General features: G+C 47.1%; 1 protein-coding gene across 9 annotated transcripts in view; it reads left to right on the top strand.

Annotated features, from left to right (window-relative positions):
- Positions 1-15,660, top strand: part of ATG13 (autophagy related 13) — a 53,199-nt gene extending 37,539 nt beyond the window's left edge. For 3 of the 9 annotated variants that reach the window (XM_019412323.2, XM_019412324.2, XM_019412322.2), the window contains 12 exons: positions 623-663; positions 1,430-1,526; positions 1,871-1,969; positions 2,756-2,849; positions 6,377-6,475; positions 7,448-7,558; positions 7,970-8,106; positions 9,394-9,508; positions 10,070-10,147; positions 10,355-10,471; positions 11,030-11,158; positions 13,253-15,660. In XM_019412323.2, the coding sequence (XP_019267868.1) occupies positions 623-663; positions 1,430-1,526; positions 1,871-1,969; positions 2,756-2,849; positions 6,377-6,475; positions 7,448-7,558; positions 7,970-8,106; positions 9,394-9,508; positions 10,070-10,147; positions 10,355-10,471; positions 11,030-11,158; positions 13,253-13,330 (1,195 nt within the window). In that variant the 3' untranslated portion in view covers positions 13,331-15,660. The remainder of the gene's footprint in view (positions 1-622; positions 664-1,429; positions 1,527-1,870; positions 1,970-2,755; positions 2,850-6,376; positions 6,476-7,447; positions 7,559-7,969; positions 8,107-9,393; positions 9,509-10,069; positions 10,148-10,354; positions 10,472-11,029; positions 11,159-13,252) is intronic. The other 6 variants (XM_019412326.2, XM_019412325.2, XM_019412328.2 and 3 more) reach the window with 6 other exon arrangements.
- Positions 15,661-16,655: the final 995 nt, after the last annotated feature.

The raw sequence follows: 16,655 nt of genomic DNA, 5'->3' as shown, positions 1-16,655 counted from the left end.
CAGGCTCTGAGCTCTTAGCTCAGAGCCTGATGCGGAGCTCGAACTCATGAACGGTGAGATCATGACCCTAGTGGAAGTCGGACACTCAACCAACTGAGCCACCCAGGTGCCCCAACACTTTAAAATTTTTTAAAAAGTACATTACAGGAACAGGAAGAAGAAACTGAAATTGCAGACTCAATTTATTATTTTCCTCATTTCTTTTTTTTTTTTAATATTTATTTATTTTTGAGAGAGAGACAGAGCACAAGCAGGAGAGGGGGCAGAGAGAGATGGAGACAGAGAATCTGAAGAAGGATCCAAGCTCTGAGCTGTCAGCACAGAGCCCAACACGGGGCTTGAACCCACAAGCGGAGCTGTGAGATCATGACCTGAGCTGAAGTCAAATGCTTAACTGACTGAGACACCCAGGCACCCCTATTTTTCTCATTTCTTAACCAGTTCTGTCCGTTTACATTCCTATGCCTGCAGCTTTATTGAAACAGTAATATTATTGCTCCATTAAGAGAGGTGTTCGTGAAAATAAGAAAGGGAGGGTTTGTTCTGTTTGTTTTGTTTCTAGGTGTTCGGGCTATAGAGGCCCTTAGAATAAAGAATCATTTCCTTTTCTTTCTTTCCTAAGGATATATTTTGGGGAAGTTCAGCTGAATGGTTTAGGAGAAGGTATGTATCAAGGGTGAAAAACACTTGTAGTGTTCAGAGCCCTTCTGACTTCAGAGATGGGTTTGGATGCTGCCTGTAATAATACGTAGCTTGTGATTTTAGTATGTGTGATATGAGTAAGGAAAAAACATGTAAGTAGTCCAAAGAGTTGCCAGGGAATGAATGAATGATTTTCCCCCAAGTTCTAGTAACTCAGTATTCTTTCTTACTCTTTATACTATTGTCTGTTTTCCTAATTTTCTATAAGCATGTTAAATGTTTCTGATGAGCATAAGCAATTTTGAAAAACTGGAAATGAAACCAAGAAAACCAGAAAGCTTTGTTGGAAGTATTGCCTGCAAGTCCCCACCTCTTTTCTGTACTTAGTTCTGGATAGGAACATGAATAGAAGTGCAGTTACTTCTGCACCTACGTAAACTAAGGTGTTTGTGTGACAAACCCTGAGGGCCCTTTACTGTCTCACTGGGCACATGACATATTTGGGCCAGGTTGGTTAGGATTTGCTCAAACTTTAGGACAAACAGTTGTTTTGTCTCTTTGAAGGTAGGTTTATCTGTAAATAGAATGCTGTTTTCCCTTCCAATATTAGGTCAACATAAATCAAAAGAAAAAAATATATATATGAGAAATTGAGGCAGCTGCACTCATGATACTAAGTAGATAATGCCAGAGATTGTATGATAGGCTGAATGATTCAGGGAAAGACAGACTGGGGACAGTGTCAGTATTCTGTGGCGAAAAGCTAATTATTTCTTTCTTCTCCTAGGTTTCCAGACAGTGCGTGTTGGGACAGTAGGCACCCCTGTGGGCACCATCACTCTTTCTTGTGCTTACAGAATTAACTTGGCATTTATGTCTACCAGGTGAGGAAAGAGCCTTGGAACCCAAAGGAGTCTTCCAAAGATGTTAAAGATATTAAAGTTTGTTTTTCCCCCAAACTCCATGGCTAAGCCTACAGTTCAGCTTTGCCATTGCTGAAATCAGTCCCCTTCTGAAGAATAAAATCGAGAGAGAGCCCAGGTTCCTGATTGGAGAATCTGAGCGTGTCAGAGCCACTAATGTAGAGTTGTGGTTTATATTTAGGGATACAATAGGTAAGGCTCTGATGGTTCCTACCTATAGCTATAAGGTGAGGGGTCCTCTGAAAACTTCAGGGGGGCTGGCAAGGCATTCTAACAAATATTGTGATCTCCTTATTGCATTACAGGCAATTTGAGAGGACCCCACCTATCATGGGGATTATCATTGATCACTTTGTGGACCGTCCGTATCCCAGCTCCTCACCCATGCACCCCTGCAATTACAGGTGAGGAATGTGAAAGGTACTTTCCCAAACTGCAGCTAGGGAGAAGTATTCATCTTGCAGGTACATAGCGCACCTTCATCAGCATTCATTAGTGGGCAGAGGCAGTGATGGAAACCCCACATGGAGAGAAATGGAGCAGTTAGCTTCCCTTCTTGCTGCTACCTGTAAGGCACATCAAGACTTGGAATATACAGACTATCTCAGAAAAATTCTTGGACATTTTGGATTTTGATGGCAGTGATTTGACTTTCAATTTGATTTTCCTTAGAGACTACAAAAGTGGCAGTAATTAACAGAATGTCCTTCACAAATTAAATGGTTTTCTGGTCATCATTGGCACAGTTCAGTTATACATTAGAATCAAATTCTTCAGGCCTACATCCCAGAAAACAGAATTCTATAGAGGTTGGAACAGATGTGTATCAGGAAGGATACTGCCTTTATGTGAAGGACTCTTGAAGTTGGATAAGTTTGTCTTTTGAGTCTAGACTTTTGTTTCACTGCATCTCTGTTGCTAACAATTCTTTGGCCCCACACTGGTCAGGCTTAAGAAAATATTCTCAAATGATATGTCAGGTAAGGTGTTTGGGTTAAAAATAAAAAGCTTGGTCAACCTCTAAATATTTGAAATTATCAAGGACTCAACATTATGGTCTCTCTTGCCAGAGTGAGCTCCGCCTGAAACAGTTCTTGTCACTGTTGCATCCATATCTAACCTCCCTTTGTATCCTTTCCAAAATCAACTGCCATCACAATAAAATTCATGATTTATTTCCCCCGTCATAGAACTGCTGGTGAGGACACTGGAGGAACATATCCTTCTGTGGAAGATTCTCAAGAAGTGTGTACCACCTCTTTCTCCACCTCCCCTCCTTCCCAGGTAGGGGGAAACAGGTTCTGGGGTAGCTGTAGTTGGTACATATATGGGCCTTATGAAATGGTGTCGGAATTTAGATACAGCCTCTTTTGGTGGTGGTGGTGATTGTTTCTAGAGGATTACTAGAGGTGAGGAAGAGCCTTCTTATCCAGCAGGTAATATTTCAGTGTTTCTGATCTATAACCATTCGTAACCTGCAAGATTACACATAACCTTTACTTTCCTGGAGACATCTTAAAATTCCTTAGAAAATTAGTCACAGGATTCCAAATGCACTCCAATACCAGAGAGATATTCTACCCTACACTTGTTGATTTGGTAGCCAGTTCACTTTTGAAGTGATAAATATGGTTCCTAATAATGGAAAGAGCACAGAAAAAGCCAATAATTATTTAGCATAAAATGCCAGTAAGAAGCCAGCAGGTCAGTTTTTGCAACGGTTGACACAAATTTCTGGCTATCTGCATTCTTTATCTGCACATTTGTGGTGTTGTTGTTAAATGTTTATTTTTTTTGAGAGAAAGAGCATGAGCACGGTGGAGGGGCAGAGAGAGAGGAAGAAAGAGAATCCCAAGCAGGGTCTTCTTCCACGTCAGTGCAGAGCCCAGTGTGGGGCCTGATCTCACAAACCGTGAAATCATGACCTGAGCCGAGATCAAGAGTCGGACACTTAACAGACTGAGCTACCCAGGTGCCCCCTATGTGAACATTTTTAACCATTAACTTTTCCACTTGAGTCAAACCCAGTTTCAGTGAAACACAGGCTCCAGTGTTCACAGCTTCCCAAGTGGACATGCCTGTGTGGCCTTATTGTATAATGTATGTGGTACAAGTCTGCTTCAGCCAAGAAGTTGTTTGTTGCCTGATGACTGAACTTCAGGGTGTGTTTCTTCCCTTCCACCCCGACTCATCCATCTCCCACCTCATGGCTTTGCAACTAGCTGGTCTGCCTTCTCTTCGTCTCTGTCACTCCTCTCCTCTCTGACTCTCACGTTAGACACTTACTTCTAGACCCAATTCAGTTCTGTGTTCCTCTGAATTAGTCCCAGATTATCCCCTTTCACCATTTTTTTATTTTACACTTTATTGATTGAAATTTTTAGGGTTTTGTTTATTTGTTTGTTTTCTTGGAGAGCACACAAGTGGGGGGGAGGCGTAGAGGGAGAGAAAGAAAATCTCAAGCAGTCTCCATGCTGAGCATGGAGTGCTCATGCATAGCTTGATCCCACAACCGTGAGATCATGACCTGAACTGAAATCAAGAGTTGGACACTCAACTGACTAAGCCACCCAGGCACCTCTGCCTTTCACCATTTTATTTGGGAAGCCCAACAAATTAATTCACTACCCATACATAAATTTTTATTTTCTGTGGGTTTTTTTGGAAACCATTCTTTTTTTAATGTGTATTTATTTTTGAGAGAGAGAGAGAGAGCATGTGAGCCAGGGAGGGGCAGAGAGAGGGAGACAGAGGATTCAAAGTAGGCTCCGTGCTGACAGCACATAGCCTGATGTGAAGCTTGAACTCAGAAACCGTGAGATAGTGACCTGTACTGAAGTCAGACGCTTAACTGACTGAGCCACTCAGGGACCCCCTGTGTTTTTTAATTAAAATATTTAGAAGCGCTAGGTGTGGAACCTGCTTAAGATTCTGTCTCTCCCTCTGCCCCTCCTCTGCTCGCCCTCTCTCTCTCTCTCTCAAAAAAAATAAAAAAAGAAAGAAAATATTTAAATTTATTTCATTCTAAGTTTTTAGGAGATACTGGATTAAAATTATGGTTCTGATCTGTTTCAAAAGCAGAAGTTAGACACAAAAGCTAGATTAATGTCTTTTGTAAAGGAAATTATGGAATCCATGGCTCACTACTATTTCTGCTGTTCCAATTTAGAGCTAAGGAGGTTCTTGTAAAGCTGCCTAGACAGTTAAGTTTGGGGGGGGGGGGCGGTGAGAACTGTTACTCCCTTCCCCGTCCCCCATAAATGTATGTAGGCATGAGTGTCACCTTTGCTCTGGGAGAGGGTAGCTTCTGGAACACTTACTGACATAGAGCAATACAGACCACAAAAGAGGGGAAGGCCCACTAGAGCACATTAATGGAAGTAGATTATTTTTTAGATAATCAAAATGTGAATATGTCAAGTTTGGTGTTCATTGAAGTTTTATTGTACAAGTGATAAATTCATAAACAGTAAATGAAATTGTGACTTGGGAGATAAGATGGTGAGGTTGGGTCTTAACAAATCAGTTTGTCTTTCTTGGATACAGTGGAAATTTGACCCGACCCCAAAAGTAAGGGGAAGTTAAGTAGTTCCTGATCTCATGTTTGCACGGTTGGTTGACCTACGTAAGAGGAGCCTATCTTTCTCATGGTATCAGTTGCCTGCTGTGTCTTGTCACAGTTTGAAAGTAGATCATGCCAAGTTCTTATCAACACTGAGCATCCCATGGGTGAGCCCTGTCACTACCCTCTGAGTACCTCTAGTCAAGGCTGGTACGGTTTGGTGCAGCAGTATTCATTTTGAACCTTAATGGTAGAACAGAGAGAGAAAATCCTTTGCCAGCAGGTCTCATTCCTGTAAGTGTTGAAATGGTTTCTTCCTTGATTTAGCCTAGGGAATTGCGTCATTGTTCAACAACTTCTAGCTTTTTGCTAGAGTCCAGTAAATGCATGTTAATGTGGTGTTTGTTTTCCCCACAAAATAAGGACCATTGTGTCATGTGGGCACAGAGTTGAGTCAAGAAATAGTTGTGACCCTGAACCTGCTACTGTGATTTCAGGTCCAACCTCCAGTTCTAAGCACTGACTAGCTAATTGGTAAGACATGGAACAGCAAGACCCGAAATAATCATAATTAGCTTTGAAATCTAAGAGTTTTGAAAGTGCTCCAGCTTTTACTGCATCAAGTTGTCCTTCACCATCTGGGGCTGTAAAACACACACACACACACGCCAACACCTGTACACACCCCTTTATCCTGCCTGGGATGGTATAGTAAAGTATGCAGGTGGGTACCTGAGCATCTTCAAGTTCCAGCCAACAAATGTCAGTTGTTTCAACCTGCCCCTGCAGATCCTGGGTCCCCAGCAAAAGGCCTTCAGTCTAGCATTATAACCTCAACATCTTCATTCATCCTCAGCATGCCTTGCACCTGCTCTTGGGCCCTTCCTGCTGGAGACCACTCTCTAACACCCTTCCACCTGCTTTTGACTAAGGACACACTAATGCTTGGTGCAGGTTTCCCTGTTTTGCCAAGTCAAACCAGCTTGACTCAACTTTGTTTTCCACCTGCTCATCAAGGAGACAAGCATGCAGTGGAGCCCCTTGGGACAAATGTCTCTTCTTCAGACCCTTCCAGGCTGCCCTTTTAGGAAGGCATCCATGCAGCTTTCTCCCCACTTCATTCCTGACTTCCAGTGTGCATTTCAGCCCCTGTTGCTGCCGCCCCTTCCGGAGTTTTTTTCACTTCTTTCTCAAGTCCCTTTTCTTTTTTCTTTTTGTTTCTCCTGTCTCTGTGTGTATCTGTGCACAGTGTGTGTTTACTGTCACAAAGGCACATTTTCAGACCCCTACTCCTGTGGTGACGGACACTCTGAGGGTCCCCATGGCAGGACTGGCCTTTTCCCATCAAGTGAGTCCATACTGGGAGAAGGGGATATAAGCAGATGGCATCTTTTTATTTGAAAAATTTTTTAATGTGTATTTATTTTTGACAGAGAGAGTGAGCGCGAGCGGGGGAGGGACAGAGAGAGAGAGGGAGACACAGAATCTGAAGCAGGCTCCAGGCTCTGAGCTGTCAGCACAGAGCCTGACACGGGGCCTGAACTCACAAATCGTGAGATCATGACCTGAGCCAACGTCGGATGCTTAACCGACTGAGCCACCCAGGTGCCTCGGCATCTTTTTATTTAAAAATTATAAATAAAGTACAGGGTATAGTTATGTAAAAGTCCCCAACTGTTCTGGGGGTTATTTGAGGCTTGGTAATTGATTCTTAACAGGACGCAGCCATAGCACAGCAGCCCAAAATAGGATTTCTCGTTTGCCCATCCTCTGCCATTGATGTAAAAAATACATGGAGTTATTTATATCTTATTTCCAAATAAACAATCCAAGAGTGTCATTCTTTCTTTTTCAATATAAATAGGAACCCTCCCATTCCGAGGGGTGATAGAGGGTATGATTAGAGAAGATGCCTTCTGTTTCAAAGGGACCTCAAGGACAAAGGAGAAAATAGAATGACCTGGGAGAAACCAATGACTGGCTGCAGGTTCTGCCTGGGCTCATATTCCACAATCTGCTGGGCCGGAAACCTACTAAACAGCTGAGTCCCTGGGAAAAGGGAGCAGGGAACTCATTTGAGGCCTTTGGAAGGCTGCAGGCCCGGGAATCTCAATCCCACTGCAAACAAGTCTGTTTTCTTAGCTAAAAAGTGATGGCCTGGTCTATCTTTAACCCTTATGTCAGGCCCCCTGCACTGTGAGGATGTGGGCTGGGATCTATTCCTTACTTCTCCACGATCTTCATCATTAGTCATAATCTAGGATTGCCTCGTTTTTCCTCCTCCTTTCCTCTGCCCCTCTTTGTTTTTTCTCTTGCTTAGCTCTCAAGCTCTCGCCTTTCCTATCAGCCTGCTGCCCTGGGCGTTGGATCAGCTGACCTGGCTTACCCAGTAGTGTTTGCTGCTGGCTTAAACGCCACACACCCTCACCAGGTATTTTTCAAGATGGGGAAGACCCTGGGGGTTCCTGTGCTACCTCCCCTGCCCTGAGGCAGTTGAGGGGCCTCTTGAGACCCCAGTGTCATTCTAAGTGCTCTGAAGCAAAGCTCTTCTGTAACTTTAGAGGACCAGAGGTGACTCCGAGACGAAGGGCCTCCGAGAGTTCCGAAAGGAAAGAAGGGCTTCTAGTGTTTTCTCCCTCTCTTTCCTTTCCTCTGTCCTCCTTACCATGCATGTCTCCCCTTAGTGGAGTCCCAGAGAGGACACAGATCCAAGGTTTCCTGCCCACTTGGTGGCAGCATTGGTGGTGGAAAAGCTCAAAAGCAGCTACCATGATGCTAGGACTGGATCCCCTTCTGCCTGACACTGCCATTATTCGCGGTATTTTTCCATTTCCCCCCAAAGCTCATGGTTCCTGGGAAGGAAGGTGGGGTACCCCTCGCTCCCAACCAGCCTGCACACGGTGCTCAGGCCGACCAGGAGAGATTGGCGACCTACACCCCTTCTGATGGGGCCCGCTGTGCTGCCACACCTTCCAGCAGGTGGGTTCACGTGTTGACTGCTCGGGTCAGTAGGGGCCCATCCCCCCCAACACACGTGCTTATCCGTTGTCAGTAAATAGTAGCTTTCACCATTGCCTCGGGCTTGACATTTATGCCCCAAATGTGGAACTCTTAAAGTTCTCAACATATTGCAGCTGGTATGTAAGGAAGCTGCCCTGGGTTTGCTGTTACAGCCAACAACAGGGGCCTAGTTCTTAGCACCTTCATCCACTGAAGGGACCTTTCAGATATGTTTTTTATTTTACCCCAAGATTTATTCCCTTGGGGTCCACCTTCAGTGTTTCCTGAGGACCAGAGCAGGGTGTTTGCTATAATCCTGACGTTTGGGGCCATACTGTATCTATGGTGGTAGTTAGGATTGATTTTTTTTTTTTTTCTGTCTGCTATGTTAGTATCTCCTGGAGATTCTTTAGAAATAACTGCTTTCCTCATTAAAATTTTCTTAAAATGTTTGTCTTTTCTGATCACAGAAGTGATTAGTTCTGTAGATTTCAAATTAAGGAGACATTGGTTAGGTAGAACATGAAAGTTTTCATAATCCCACTCTGCACAAATCACCACTGTCACTGCTGTTTCAAAGATGAGAGGATCTCAGAGGGTTAAGTGATTTGCCAAAGAGCACTCAGCTCACAAAATGGCTGGGCGCAAGCTGAGCTCCTTGTTCCTATACTCCGAGCTCTCCCGTGGGAAGATGAGGCTGTCCTGCCCTGCCCTCCTTTGACCACAAGGCCCCAGAGATGATGATGTGGATTGCCCCACTGCATCCTAAATGAACTTTGGGATAATAGAAAAAAAAATTTTCATTCCCACAGTGGAGCAGTGGGAGGGAAATTATTTGAGAAGATATTTTTGTGCCACCATCAGGAAAAATACTTTCATTCCTGGTTTCCCAAACTTCCATCCTTTTATCCCTCCCCCTGTCAGATAATCAAAGGAAGATCCTGGTAGTCATTTTACACTCTAGTTTTCTGAGCCTTGATTCCTGGGGCATGTCTGGGATAGCTAGAGATAGAGGAACCTATCTCTGTAAGGTGAGGGGTTCTTAATGTTGGTCGTCAAAGCTCAGGCCTTTCCTCAGTGCTGGTCTTCCTTGCTGGCTGGTGTCCAAGAGTCCGCTTAGACTGCACAGTTCTCCTCCCCACCTTGAGCTCCTTGCCATTTCCCATGTTGGTGGGCCAGTGGCCAGTCCTATGCTGGACAGTGGGTTTATGGGGAGCCAAGTAGGCTCTGCTGTGCCAGAGTAACAACACTATCTTTCTTCTCCAGTGAGGATACTGAAACTGTATCAAACAGCAGTGAGGGCCGGGCTTCCCCCCATGATGTCTTGGAAACCATCTTTGTCCGAAAAGTGGGGGCTTTTGTCAACAAGCCCATCAACCAGGTGATTTTTCTGGCACTGCCACCTGTGAGAATGTCTGAGCCCTTAGGGGCAGGGCTCTTAACCTGGGGTCTGTGTGACCCCTAAAATTGTGTGTGTGTGTGTGTGTGTGTGTGTGAATTTTTTGTGAAGAGGGTTAATAACCTGTGACACCCCTCCAGGAGAAGTTCAGACTGTTGTTCTGTGATCTTTTAAGCCTCCCAAAGGAGAAGGAGACTAGGCACCATTTGGTACAGACACATTGCACTGAAGTGTCCGTGCCTCAGCCTTACTCAAAATAGGAAGTTCCTCCCCAGCTCTGCCAGTGCACAACCGTTGGTTGTTACTGAGTCACTGTGGGTCAGGCTTTCAAAGTTGCTTCCCGGGGTCTTGGGAATCCTACCCCTGTTTGTGCTGTGGGTGTATGGTGGGAGGCGGAGGAGATTTGGGGTTCTCCGACAGGAACCTGAGATCAGCATGGGCAGCGTGGGTGTGCTAATCTACTGAACGTGCAGGCTTCTGGCCGCCTCTGAGGAAGCCTGTAGGCTGGGGCAGGGATGGGCAGTAACATTTCTGTCTCTTCAGGTGACCCTGACCAGTTTGGACATACCCTTTGCCATGTTTGCTCCCAAGAATTTGGAGTTGGAGGATGCCGATCCCATGGTGAGTCCCCCTTTGATGGTAAGATGGTGTTGTGCTTATCATCTTCCTGGGCGAGTTACTGTTCCTCCACAGACCATCAGCCAACCATGCTCTTGGTCTTAACACATTTTCAGCCATTGTTGGGTCTCTTACAAAACCCTTGATTATTAACAACAACTTGCACCTGTGCATGGAACCAGCCCCTACCTCCACCTTATTCTGAAACAGGTGAATCCTCCAGATTCCCCAGAGACTGAATCTCCTCTCCAGGGCAGCCTGCACTCTGATGGCTCCAGTGGGGGTAGCAGTGGCAATACCCACGATGACTTTGTTATGATCGACTTCGTAAGTTACCATCACCTTTCTTGACCTTTGCTGCCATAGGGTAGATAAACCTAGAAGCATCCAGGGCCCTTGGACAGGACATCCTTCACAAGGATCAGATGGCCTGGTATAGACAGTGGGGATGGGACAGGTGGGCACTTGGCTGTGCAGTTCATATGGGGAACCTGCCCTCATATCCTGCTTGGGGACACATTTGAAGGTCCATGAACAAGAAGGCGTTTTGTGCCATGTTATTGGTTGAAATTCAACTCTAAATGGGTATTTGCCAGGTGTATCCCTGTAGGTCCTATTCCTGCCTGATTGGATGGCCTTTTGCTAAGGAAAGGAATTTAAGGGAAGGGGACATAAACCTTCCCAGGGGAGAGGGGTGTTATCACCAGAGGTAGGGTTCAGCTGCCCAGAAGAGAAGGGTATAACGATTCCTCTTCCAAAGATGAGCCTGGAGGAACCCTTTCTTTGATGATTACTGGAAGGGAAGAGGGTCATTCATAGCTTCTCTCCCCTGATTTTCCTTTGTGATCTAAGGCAAGCTAAACTGAGTCTGTCTTGTTTTCGAAGAAACCGGCTTTTTCTAAAGATGACATTCTTCCGATGGATTTGGGGACCTTCTATCGTGAATTTCAAAATCCCCCTCAGCTGAGCAGCCTCTCCATAGATATCGGGGCACAGTCCATGGCTGAGGACTTGGTATGAAAACTCCTTCCCCTGCCGTACCTCATCCTCTGACCTCCTCTCCTCTTTTGATGGCCATTCCTGCTCCAAAAGCCTAGAAGTTTCTTCGTGTTACTCCCCCCACTCCCACACCTCCCATCCTCTATGTAACAGGAAAGAGACACTTTAGATCATTATGTTCTGTTGATCACACTCGAGATTTGCATTGTGTCTGGCAGTCATTATGTTGAACTTGCTTGCGCTGACTTCCTCCTCTTCTGTGCATGCGCAGCATTACTTACACATTCCTGCCGTTCGGTGCCTGATGTCTTCTGCTTGCTGCTGCCACTAAGCCAAGCGGCTCCCGTAGCTCTTGCATTTGGCTGTTCAGCTTGTCAGGCAGAAGAAACGCAAGGTCCTGAGTATTGGTGTTCTTACCCTTTCCTCGGAGAGCTCCTTCCTGACTCAGCTAGTGGTTCTTGTGTTTAGCCAGATGTCCTGATACTGGCTGTAATTACCACATCTCTGCTTTGTGTATTTCCTGTGTCCGAAGGGCAGAGGCATGCCTTGGTGCCCTATGCCACTGTTGCCAGTGGACTAGGGAGACCCCTGGCCCCCGACGCCTCCACCGAGCCTGACTCCACTGAGTCACTGGGATGTCGCTGGAGGCTCTTAGTCTTGTTGCAAAAAAAGAATTCAAAGATGGACCAGACACAGTGGTTGAGCAGTGTAAGTGGAGAATTTATTGGAGGACACTCTCCAGATGTGAGAATGAGCGAGTTCAAAGGAGAGCTGTGCACTCCAGGGTTTGGGTCTCTAGCTTTTTTTTTTTTTTTTTTTTTTTTTTTTTTTTTAAGTAGGCTTCAGGCCCAGTGCAGGGCCCAACACAGAGCTTGAACTCATTCCCTGGAGATCAAGACCTGAGCTGAGATCAAGAGTCAGATGTTTAACCACCTGAGCCACCCAGGCACCTCTGAGTCTCTAATCTTACAGCTGTTAACCAGGGATGGAATATTTATTACTTGGAAAGAGGATGTCTTTGGGAGCAGGGTTTCATACCTTTTCTCCCTTGGCCAGGGACTCTGGCCTTCTTTGTATTTGGCCTGTCTGGTTTGACCTGGCTTCTTGTGACTGTTTTTGGAATGCTGCCAGCCAGGATAGGCCTCTGACTCTCCCTCTAGCTGTCTCTCACCCCCCCTTTGCTGGTCTCCATGTTTCCTGTTAAAACCTAACTAGCCGCTTACTGTAATGCCACAAGATGTCAGGGTCCCTCTGCCTGAGGTGGGAATGTGTTGTGTTGACAGCAGCAAGCCCGACGAGGGTCTCAAACTCACGAACCGTGAGAGCATGACCTGAGCCAAAGTCAGACGCTTAACCAACTGAGCCACCCAGGCGCTCCTAATGTTAAGCTTTTAACCGCACCTCATGCCTGCCAGGAAATCTGTCTGTGATGATTCCGATCTTCAGATGCAAATTCATCAGTGGAGACAGAGCACCTGATTAGGGTCAAATTTTTATTAATACTTGATACTGGAGGGCAGTTAAACTTAACTCCTCAGGTTCTGTTTTCTTCTCCTGTTACTGTTTTCTCTCAACTCTCTAACTCACCCCTTCCTCAACTGATGTAAAGATACAGATTCATAGGCCTCACCACAGACCTGCTGAGTCAGAATCTCTTGGGAGCCTGATTGGGACTACCTTGTTCATGTGCCCCCAGAGGATTCTGGTGCCCAGCTCAGGCCATGAAGAAACCTCTTGTAAGCTTCAATCTGTAGCATGCTAAGCCTACTGTTTTATTCTGGTGTTAGTCTGATCTGTGCCAAAGATACTTCACGTCTATTTCTCTGTGTCATCCTGTTGTTGGCATGGTCCTTTTCTAGCTCATTTAGTGTGTGGCCTGCTTGCATTCTCTAGACTGTTCTGCCAAAGCCCCTGACCCCCCACAAACCCTGCTGGACACAAGCCCTCTGTCCAGTGCCTGCCCCACTGTCCTGCATCTCCTGCTCTACCGGCCAGCACTGCTGAGCCGAGCTCTGTGCTGCACCCCTGTCTTCAGCTCAGGTGCCTGGGCTAGCTGCCTCTTCAAGACCCTACCTGAGTAAGCAGCTCTTCTCTCCCCTCCCGGTACAGGACTCACTACCAGAGAAGCTGGCTGTGCACGAGAAGAATGTCCGAGAATTTGATGCCTTTGTAGAAACTCTGCAGTAAAAGTTGGTGTCCTCAAGTACCAGCAGCATCCCCTTTTTGTGGTCCCAGGAGCCAGAGCCTCCCTCTCATCAGCTGCTCCCATCCCTCATCTTGCTCCAGGTGGAGGAAAGGCTGGTTTCCCCCATGGGGACCCAGAAGTCTCTGTTCTTGCACCTCCTGGAGACTCCATGGCGGCAGTCAAGCCCAGTGATAGCATTTGAGAGGACTCACCCCTTGGTCTTGAAGATTGGAAGATGCTTTTTAACAAAAGGGCCCTTGAGGTCGTCTGCTTACGCCGCCCATCAGCAACTGCTTCACAAAGGCTGTCATCCCGTTCTTCCTGCCCACCCCCTGCCCTGGGTCCACCCTGCAGCTGGCCCCTTGTCCACCTGCCATTACTGTCAACCACTTGACATTCCAACTGGTGGCCCAGAGCCTGGTGTGGAGGCAGAAAGAGGAAGGAGACAGTACCGGGAGGAAGAAGGAAGGCCTCCTTCAGGCTCTTTTTTTTCTTTTCTTTTTTTTTTTTTTTTTTTTTTTTTTTTTTTTGCCCTTTTTGGTTTGGTGTCTTCTTCTCTCCCTCTCTCCGCCCCTGTGCCTATACTTTTGGCAATATGACAGGCCTCCTGCCCAAGGTGGCGAGAACTCCAAAGTCAGCCATTCCCACCCTTGAGGGTTGTGCTAGCCCATCCCTCAGCAGAGGGTCGAGCAGCCCTGGTGGCTGCCTGTGCAGCTCCTCAGCTCCATGGAAACCAGAATCTTGCGTCTCCAGGATTCTGTCATTGGGAGTCACAGCAAAAATTTTTTCTCTCCTTTTCCCCCCTGTTGCTGCTCCTTGGTTAAAAAACATGGTAAATATTTATTACTTTCAGAGAAATCAGATATTTTATAGAGAAAATATGTTTCAGGTTAGGATGTTTTCACTTGGGGAAGGTGGAGGGCCTCTTCCTGGAGTAGGGCCTCTTCCTGTGGAGGTTCCTCAGCTTCTGGGTTGCTGCTGTGAGGGTCTTACTTCCTATTTACACAAGGTGGGATCCAAGAATAGGGCTGGCTGGGGGCGACAGAACCTCCCAGAATTGCTGCACTTGAACTGACGACAGGCTTTACCTTTGACTCCTACATATGCCTGGTGAGAGTCTTGAATCTCTCCCAGCTTCTGCAGAGTAACTGACTCCATTCTGGCAGCCCAGGAAATCTTGGGTGCTAAATGTGTACAACTCTGTGTGTACAACTCGCTAGAGTTGTACCATGCACATACAGTGCATTGTATGTGCCCCGCTGTGGCCACGGGGAGGGCTGGAGGGGCCCCTCCTTCTGGGGGCGCTTGTTCCTGTTTCTCAGGGCTGGGTTATGGGCCTTTTCCTCCTTCCTCCTGGGCCTGGCCACCACCTTTCTTTAATCCCAGGGTCTGCACACCACCCTGAGGTTTCCTGGCTGGATTGGTTCCTTGTTGAGAAACCAAAGCTAGGCATATGATTGACTTAACCTTTTAGGTATCATTACTTGAGTAAGTCAAGTGCCTAGCCTCACCCACCTACCATCTGTCCCTCTCCCAGCCTAACTGGCAGTCCTGGCCAAGGAAAACAAGGCCCACCCCTTTCCTCCTGGCCCACCTGGGCTATTCATTGGCAGCAGCTGTTCTGCAATGGAGCAGGTGGTCCTTAACTGCTTGTTAGTAAATGCATGTGACACTGGTCCCACCTACAAGACTGAGTTCTGAGGGCTGGAGTGGGCTCTGATGCCGTCTCAGGCAGTTGGAGCCCTTCTGCCCCTGTTGCATGCATTCTGCTGCCACAAAGAAATGTTCCCAGCAGTGGTGTACAAATGGCCCTCCTATCTGGGCCAGTGTGCACCCATGGCCTGCTAAACCAATCCAGACTTACTCCCAAGGCCCCAGTGCTGAGAAGGGTGAAGCCCTGGTAAGCTGTTGATTGCCCATGCCCTCAGCCCCATCCTGCCACAATATCTCAGCCGCTGTCCTCCTCCTGAGGCTGAGCACTGAACGGCCTGTTAGCTATTTTCCTCTTTGGCTCCTAATTGTTGGCCTTTGCAGGCAGCAGCCTTTCCTTTAGGACCCCCATCAGTGAAAGGGCAGGGAGGCTAAGACCTGAGCTGAGCCTGGGAGGAGCAGAGCAACTGTCAAGGCTGGCCCTTGCCCCTCAGCCCCATACAGTGACAGGGATGAGCCCTAGACTGACTCCTGCAGCACCCCCTGGGACAGGGCTGGGACCCGTCACCCATCTCCAGGTGACAGAGTCCCTCCCCCGCCTCCATCCCACCTTGTTTGGAAATATTGAGCTATACTTTAAAATGTATTCAAGAAATTTCCAATAAATTTTTTCTGTACTTTACAGCCTCCTGTCCTACAAGTTTTGTAAAAACATAACCCACCCCATCCCACTTCTGTGAAGATCCTGGTCCCTGACGGGCCCCCTCCATGGGAGTGGGGAAAGAGCAGTAGATATGAAGTGCAGAGTGGCTTTGGAGTCAGGCAGGCTGTTTTGTCTTGGGGCTTGGCCACCGAGCAGCTGTGCAACCTTGGGGCCAGTCAGGAAACTGCTTGGAGTCTCATTTTCCTTGGCTGTACTGTTCCCATTTTGAGGGCTTATCTGTGAATAGTCAGTGAGGTAACGTGCATGAAGTTGACATGCATCTGAAGTGTGGCCATGGCATCACTATCAGCTCTTTCTTGCCCCCTACACAGCCCAGCCCAGCCCAGCACTCAGCCTGGAGGCTCAGAGTGAGAAACAGCTGGCAGGTCTCCGCCATGTTTCCAGTAGAAGCAGACAGGGAATGTGGGGCTTCCCAAGCTGCCCGGTATCTGTTTGCTGATCTAGGAGGAATTGTGGCTGAGCAAACCAGACAGGGGAAGGGGTTGAATGAAATATAGGGAAGTCAAGGGCCCGTCAAGTTTGTTTAGCTGCTCCGATCTGACAGCTTGAGCGAGGCCCTGGTGTGGTCTCTAAGGAGCCATGACAAGTAGAAGAACCCCGCGGACATTATTCCTGCCTGGCCCCCTGTGTGCTTCTGTAGCACACATCTCAGCCCTGGTAAAGCTGGCTCCTGCCTCCTAACTTGTGACTGCACTGGGGGATGGGAGCGAGAGGTAGAGCCAGTATCGCAGAGGCAGAAATGGTTCTAGAAGCAAGGGACTAACTGCCTGACCTAGGCAACTGTTGTGTGGGTTGCCTCCCTACACCCTTCAGGCTGAAGCCAGGGCAGTAAATGGTTAGAAAATTCTAAATTTAGCGCAAACTATGGCTGAAAAGAATGAGGCTGCCCACTGCCATGGTTATGGGCCCTCGGAGCCCTAGCTTGTTAGTTAACTGCACATGATACTCGCCAT

Source organism: Panthera pardus, unplaced genomic scaffold (genome assembly GCF_024362965.1).
Source record: "Panthera pardus isolate Hobbes unplaced genomic scaffold, ASM2436296v1 HiC_scaffold_12, whole genome shotgun sequence".
Lineage (NCBI taxonomy): Eukaryota > Metazoa > Chordata > Mammalia > Carnivora > Felidae > Panthera > Panthera pardus.
This window is presented reverse-complemented; position numbering and strand designations above follow the sequence as displayed.